Source organism: Scomber japonicus, chromosome 15 (genome assembly GCF_027409825.1).
Source record: "Scomber japonicus isolate fScoJap1 chromosome 15, fScoJap1.pri, whole genome shotgun sequence".
Taxonomy (NCBI): Eukaryota; Metazoa; Chordata; class Actinopteri; order Scombriformes; family Scombridae; genus Scomber; species Scomber japonicus.
In genome coordinates this window covers 487,387-494,886 of record NC_070592.1, presented here as the reverse complement: position 1 = coordinate 494,886, position 7,500 = coordinate 487,387, and the positions used below count along the sequence as shown (strand labels likewise).

Sequence of the window (7,500 nt, the reverse complement as noted above, 5' to 3'; positions counted from 1 at the left end):
GAATTATAGAGCAGGAACATCAGCTTACATCAAACATGGGACTGAGTCCTTTAGTTTCACTGTGAGGATCATAAAGGATCTTAAAGGATCTTAAAGGATCATAAAGGATCTACTTGTGTCTGCAGGGATCACGTGTTCGCTGTCAACCTGACGACGGCCTCCGAGCGGTTCGTCCCTCAGCTGGTGAGTTTTAATAAAGTTTTAATAAAGTTTTAATTTTTATTAATTTATTAATAATTAAACACGTTCACGTTCACTCTGACGAACGTTTTCTTCTTCGTGTGTTTCAGAAGCTGACGTGGAAATCCAAAGACGTCAGCAAGTGTACGGTCCGAGGGAAGAACAGCGTGAGTTCCTCCTCATCAGCTAGAACATTAACTAGAACATCAGCTAGAACACGAGCTAGAACATCAGCTGGAACATTAACTAGAACATTAACTAGAACATCAGCTAGAACATCAGCTGGTTTCAGTAGAACCAGGTCACAGTTCACAGTAGGGATGTTTCTCTGAACTCTGTGATCTTTGGAATCTTTACTCACAGTTAGAACATTAACTAGAACATCAGCTAGAACATTAACTAGAACATCAGCTAGAACATCAGCTAGAACATTAACTAGAACACTCACAGTTCCAACTTTTATTCTCTCTGAGTGAAGTTTGTGATAAACTAGCCGCTAACGTCCGAGTGAGTTCTGCTTCCAGGTTCTGAAACAACGATGTTTGTTTGTGTTTCAGGACGAATGTTACAACTACGTCAAAGTTCTGGTTCCCCGAAACGACGAGACGTTGTTCACCTGCGGCACCAACGCCTTCAACCCCACCTGCAGGAACTACAAGGTACACAGCTGCGTTGCTATGGTTACCCAAAAATAAAACGAGCAGTGAAAAAAGCATTTAGCAGAGCGCACGCTGCCCCCTACTGGAAGCAGCGTGCGCTCCGCTGCCCCCTACTGGAAGCAGCGTTGGCCCTGCTGCCCCCTACTGGAAGCAGCGTTGGCCCTGCTGCCCCCTACTGGAAGCAGCGTGCGCTCTGCTGCCCCCTACTGGAAGCAGCGTTGGCCCTGCTGCCCCCTACTGGAAGCAGCGTTAGCCCTGCTGCCCCCTACTGGAAGCAGGGTGCGCTCTGCTGCCCCCTACTGGAAGCAGCGTGCGCTCTGCTGCCCCCTACTGGAAGCAGCGTGTGCTCCGCTGCCCCCTACTGGAAGCAGCGTGCACTCTGCTGCCCCCTACTGGAAGCAGCGTTGGCCCTGCTGCCCCCTACTGGAAGCAGCGTTGGCCCTGCTGCCCCCTACTGGAAGCAGCGTGCGCTCCGCTGCCCCCTACTGGAAGCAGCGTGCGCTCCGCTGCCCCCTACTGGAAGCAGCGTGCGCTCCGCTGCCCCCTACTGGAAGCAGCGTGCGCTCCGCTGCCCCCTACTGGAAGCAGCGTGCGCTCCGCTGCCCCCTATTGGAAGCAGCGTGCGCTCTGCTGCCCCCTACTGGAAGCAGCGTTGGCCCTGCTGCCCCCTACTGGAAGCAGCGTGTGCTCCGCTGCCCCCTACTGGGAGCAGCGTGTGCTCTGCTGCCCCCTACTGGAAGCAGCGTGCGCTCCGCTGCCCCCTACTGGAAGCAGCGTTGGCCCTGCTGCCCCCTACTGGAAGCAGCGTGCGCTCCGCTGCCCCCTACTGGAAGCAGCGTGCGCTCTGCTGCCCCCTACTGGAAGCAGCGTTTGCTCTGCTGCCCCCTACTGGAAGCAGCGTTGGCCCTGCTGCCCCCTACTGGAAGCAGCGTGCGCTCCGCTGCCCCCTACTGGAAGCAGCGTGCGCTCCGCTGCCCCCTACTGGAAGCAGCGTGCGCTCCGCTGCCCCCTACTGGAAGCAGCGTTTGCTCCGCTGCCCCCTACTGGAAGCAGCGTGCGCTCTGCTGCCCCCTACTGGAAGCAGCGTTTGCTCTGCTGCCCCCTACTGGAAGCAGCGTGCGCTCCGCTGCCCCCTACTGGAAGCAGCGTGCGCTCCGCTGCCCCCTACTGGAAGCAGGGTGTGCTCCGCTGCCCCCTACTGGAAGCAGCGTGCGCTCCGCTGCCTCCTACTGGAAGCAGCGTGCGCTCTGCTGCCCCCTACTGGAAGCAGCGTGCGCTCTGCTGCCCCCTACTGGGAGCAGGGTGCGCTCTGCTGCCCCCTACTGGAAGCAGCTTCTATCATTTTTATTTTATTTCAGGTCACTAAATTATTTTTGGCACAACACAAGAAGAAGAAGACGTTAACATGTAGAATATAAACAGTCTGTTATCTTCCTGCATGTTGAGTGAGACTGGATGTTTATTGGATGTTAGTCACATGATCACCAGCGATGACATCATCACGTTCTCTGTGTTCATTCTCTCATCTCATTGGTGGAATCATCTCAGATGACGAGTCTGGAGCCGGTTGGAGAGGAAGTAGTCGGTCAGGCTCGATGTCCCTTCGAGTCCGTCCAGTCCAACGTTGGACTGTTTGCTGGTGAGTCTGATGGAGAACCGCAATGATGGAGAACCGTAATGATAGAGAACCGCAATGATAGAGAACCTTAATGATGGAGAACCGTAATGATAGAGAACCGTAATGATAGAGAACCCTGACCTCAGAGATCTGATGAATCATTTATTGTGTAACGTTCTGTAACGTTCTGTAACGTTCTGTAACGTTCTGTAACGTTCTGCGTCTCAGGAGGAGACTTCTACTCGGCCACGATGACGGACTTCCTGGCCAGCGACGCGGTGATCTACCGGAGCCTCGGAGACGGCCGGCCCGTCCTCAGAACCGTGAAGTACGACTCCAAGTGGCTCCGCGGTGAGTCGAGGTCACATGATCGAGGTCACATGATCCAGGTCACATGATCCAGGTCACATGATCCAGGTCACATGATCCAGGTCACATGATCCAGGTCACATGATCTGTTAAACTCATCTGATGTTTCATTCTAAACTCTTTCATCACTTTTTCACATAGTTTGTAAAAAAATCTGCAATAAAGTTTCAGTCTGAGAGTTTTACTTTGAAAAGAACAGAAATGATGACTTCCTGTCTGTGTCTGCAGAGCCGCACTTCCTGCACGCCATCGACTACGGAAACTACGTTTACTTCTTCCTGCGTGAGATCGCTGTGGAGAACACGGCTCTGGGGAAGGTTTGTCTGTCCCTGTCCTCATGACATCATGACTCTGTCCTCATGACGTCATGACTCTGTCCTCATGACATCATCACCCTGTCCTCATCACATCATGTCCCTGTCCTCATGACATCATGACTCTGTCCTCATGACATCATGACTCTGTCCTCATGACATCATCACCCTGTCCTCATGACATCATGTCCCTGTCCTCATGACATCATGACCCTGTCTCTGTCCTCATGACATCATGTCCCTGTCCTCATGACATCATGACCCTGTCTCTGTCCTCATGACATCATGTCCCTGTCCTCATGACATCATCACCCTGTCTCTGTCCTCATGACATCATGTCCCTGTCCTCATGACATCATCACCCTGTCTCATGACATGATCACCCTGTCTCATGACATCATGTCCCTGTCCTCATGACATCATGTCCCTGTCCTCATGACATCATGTCCCTGTCCCTGTCCTCATGACATCACGTCCCTGTCCTCATGACATCACGTCCCTTATTAATAAGTAATTATATTACAGGTGGTGTTTTCTCGGGTCGCTCGCGTCTGTAAGAACGATAACGGCGGATCTCCCAGAGTCCTCGAGAGATACTGGACTTCATTCCTAAAGGTGACCTCACTGTTTATACTCTGACCTCTGACCTTTGACCTGGTGTGTTTACCTGACCTCTGACCTGTGACCTCTGACCTGTGACCTCTGACCTGTGACCTCTGACCTTTGACCTGGTGCGCTCAGGCTCGTCTGAATTGTTCGGTTCCTGGAGATTCGTTCTTCTACTTCGACGTTCTTCAGTCTCTCACCAACGTTCTGCAGATCAACCAGAGACCAGCCGTGGTGGGAGTCTTCACCACTCAGTCCAACAGGTCAGAGACTCTATCCGTCCTCTCTGTGTCCTCTCTCTGTCCTCTCTGTCCTCTCTGTCTCCTCTCTCTGTCTCCTCTCTGTCTCCTCTCTGTGTCCTCTCACTGTGTCCTCTCACTATGTCCTCTGTGTCCTCAGTCTCCTCTGTGTCCTCTCTCTGTGTCCTCTCTGTGTCCTCTCTCTGTGTCCTCTCTGTCCTCTCTCTGTCCTCTCTCTGTCCTCTCTGTGTCCTCTCTGTGTCCTCTCTGTCTCCTCTCTGTCTCCTCTCTGTCTCCTCTCTGTCCACTCTGTCCACTCTGTCTCCTCTCTGTCTCCTCTCTCTGTGTCCTCTGTCTCCTCTGTGTCCTCTGTGTCCTCTCACTGTGTCCTCTCTGTCTCCTCTCACTGTGTCCTCTCACTATGTCCTCTCACTGTGTCCTCTCTGTCTCCTCTCACTATGTCCTCTCACTGTGTCCTCTCACTGTGTCCTCTCACTGTGTCCTCTCTGTCTCCTCTCACTGTGTCCTCTCTGTCTCCTCTCACTGTGTCCTCTCACTATGTCCTCTCTCTGTCCTCTCTGTCTCCTCTCTGTCCTCTCTCTGTGTCCTCTCACTCTGTCTCCTCTCTGTCTCTTCTCTGTCCTCTCTGTCTGTCCTCTCAGCATCCCAGGCTCAGCAGTGTGTTCCTTCTACATGGACGACATCGAGAAAGTCTTTAACGGGAAGTTTAAGGAGCAGCGGACCAGCGACTCGTCCTGGACTCCTGTCCCTGACGAGCATGTCCCCCGTCCTCGGTGAGACACTGTTGGACCTTTTAAGAGTTTAAAGCAGCGTTTAAACAACAGCAGATCTGAAACGTGTCTTTATGTCCTGCAGACCGGGGACGTGTGCCGGAGACGGTCCGGCTGCAGATTACAAGTCATCGGTTCAGTTTCCTGATGAGACGCTGACGTTCATTAAGTCTTACCCACTGATGGACGAAGCTGTCCCCTCCGTCAACCACCGGCCCTGCTTCACCAGGACAGCCAGCAGGTCAGACACCAGTGATCCGTAATGTCTCGCGATGTCTCACGATGTCTCATGATGTCTCACGATGTCTCATGATGTCTCACGATGTCTCACGATGTCTCACGATGTCTCACGATGTCTCACGATGTCTCACGATGTCTCATGATGTCTCACGATGTCTCACGATGTCTCATAATGTCTCCTACAAATGAAGAGCAGATGAGTGTTTATGTCTCACATCGTGGAGGGTTTAATCTGCTCTGGTTCTTGTCAACATGATTTATGGAAGATGATAAAATGTGTCTCTGCTCTCCGATCATGTGAATTTAAAACATGTTTACCATCTAACTGTACTACAGTAAAGTACTAGTACCTCTAACTGTACTACAGTAAAGTACTAGTACCTCTAACAGTACTACAGTAAAGTACTAGTACCTCTAACTGTACTACAGTAAAGTACTAGTACCTCTAACTGTACTACAGTAAAGTACTAGTACCTCTAACAGTACTACAGTAAAGTACTAGTACCTCTAACTGTACTGCAGTATAGTACTAGTACCTCTAACAGTACTACAGTAAAGTACTAGTACCTCTAACTGTACTACAGTAAAGTACTAGTACCTCTAACTGTACTACAGTAAAGTACTAGTACCTCTAACAGTACTACAGTAAAGTACTAGTACCTCTAACTGTACTACAGTAAAGTACTAGTACCTCTAACAGTACTACAGTAGAGTACTAGTACCTCTAACTGTACTACAGTAAAGTACTAGTACCTCTAACAGTACTACAGTAAAGTACTAGTACCTCTAACAGTACTACAGTAAAGTACTAGTACCTCTAACTGTACTACAGTAAAGTACTAGTACCTCTAACAGTACTACAGTAAAGTACTAGTACCTCTAACTGTACTACAGTAAAGTACTAGTACCTCTAACTGTACTACAGTAAAGTACTAGTACCTCTAACAGTACTACAGTAAAGTACTAGTACCTCTAACTGTACTACAGTAAAGTACTAGTACCTCTAACAGTACTACAGTAGAGTACTAGTACCTCTAACTGTACTACAGTAAAGTACTAGTACCTCTAACTGTACTACAGTAAAGTACTAGTACCTCTAACAGTACTACAGTAAAGTACTAGTACCTCTAACAGTACTACAGTAAAGTACTAGTACCTCTAACAGTACTACAGTAGAGTACTAGTACCTCTAACTGTACTACAGTAAAGTACTAGTACCTCTAACTGTACTACAGTAAAGTACTAGTACCTCTAACAGTACTACAGTAAAGTGCTAGTACCTCTAACTGTACTACAGTAGAGTACTAGTACCTCTAACTGTACTACAGTAAAGTACTAGTACCTCTAACTGTACTACAGTAAAGTACTAGTACCTCTAACTGTACTACAGTAAAGTACTAGTACCTCTAACAGTACTACAGTAGAGTACTAGTACCTCTAACTGTACTACAGTAAAGTACTAGTACCTCTAACAGTACTACAGTAAAGTACTAGTACCTCTAACTGTACTACAGTAAAGTACTAGTACCTCTAACAGTACTACAGTAGAGTACTAGTACCTCTAACTGTACTACAGTAAAGTACTAGTACCTCTAACTGTACTACAGTAAAGTACTAGTACCTCTAACAGTACTACAGTAAAGTACTAGTACCTCTAACAGTACTACAGTAGAGTACTAGTACCTCTAACTGTACTACAGTAAAGTACTAGTACCTCTAACTGTACTACAGTAAAGTACTAGTACCTCTAACAGTACTACAGTAAAGTGCTAGTACCTCTAACTGTACTACAGTAGAGTACTAGTACCTCTAACTGTACTACAGTAAAGTACTAGTACCTCTAACTGTACTACAGTAAAGTACTAGTACCTCTAACTGTACTACAGTAAAGTACTAGTACCTCTAACTGTACTACAGTAAAGTACTAGTACCTCTAACAGTACTACAGTAGAGTACTAGTACCTCTAACTGTACTACAGTAAAGTACTAGTACCTCTAACAGTACTACAGTAGAGTACTAGTACCTCTAACTGTACTACAGTAAAGTACTAGTACCTCTAACTGTACTACAGTAGAGTACTAGTACCTCTAACTGTACTACAGTAAAGTACTAGTACCTCTAACTGTACTACAGTAAAGTACTAGTACCTCTAACTGTACTACAGTAAAGTACTAGTACCTCTAACAGTACTACAGTAAAGTACTAGTACCTCTAACTGTACTACAGTAAAGTACTAGTACCTCTAACAGTACTACAGTAGAGTACTAGTACCTCTAACTGTACTACAGTAGAGTACTTGTACCTCTAACTGTACTACAGTAAAGTACTAGTACCTCTAACTGTACTGGTGATGGTGATGATGATGATGGTGATGGTGATGATGGTGATGATGGTGATGATGGTGATGATGATGATGGTGATGGTGGTGATGGTGATGATGATGGTGGTGGTGGTGGTGATGGTGATGATGGTGATGATGATGG

General features: G+C 48.0%; 1 protein-coding gene across 1 annotated transcript in view; it reads left to right on the top strand.

Annotated features, from left to right (window-relative positions):
- LOC128374472 (semaphorin-6D-like) overlaps positions 1-7,500 on the top strand; it is a 44,877-nt gene that overhangs the window by 10,242 nt on the left and 27,135 nt on the right. The window contains exons 4-13 of the mRNA XM_053334753.1: positions 126-183; positions 291-347; positions 738-839; positions 2,388-2,478; positions 2,686-2,808; positions 3,055-3,143; positions 3,666-3,755; positions 3,882-4,009; positions 4,648-4,779; positions 4,862-5,017. Of these exons, the coding sequence (XP_053190728.1) occupies positions 126-183; positions 291-347; positions 738-839; positions 2,388-2,478; positions 2,686-2,808; positions 3,055-3,143; positions 3,666-3,755; positions 3,882-4,009; positions 4,648-4,779; positions 4,862-5,017 (1,026 nt within the window). The remainder of the gene's footprint in view (positions 1-125; positions 184-290; positions 348-737; positions 840-2,387; positions 2,479-2,685; positions 2,809-3,054; positions 3,144-3,665; positions 3,756-3,881; positions 4,010-4,647; positions 4,780-4,861; positions 5,018-7,500) is intronic.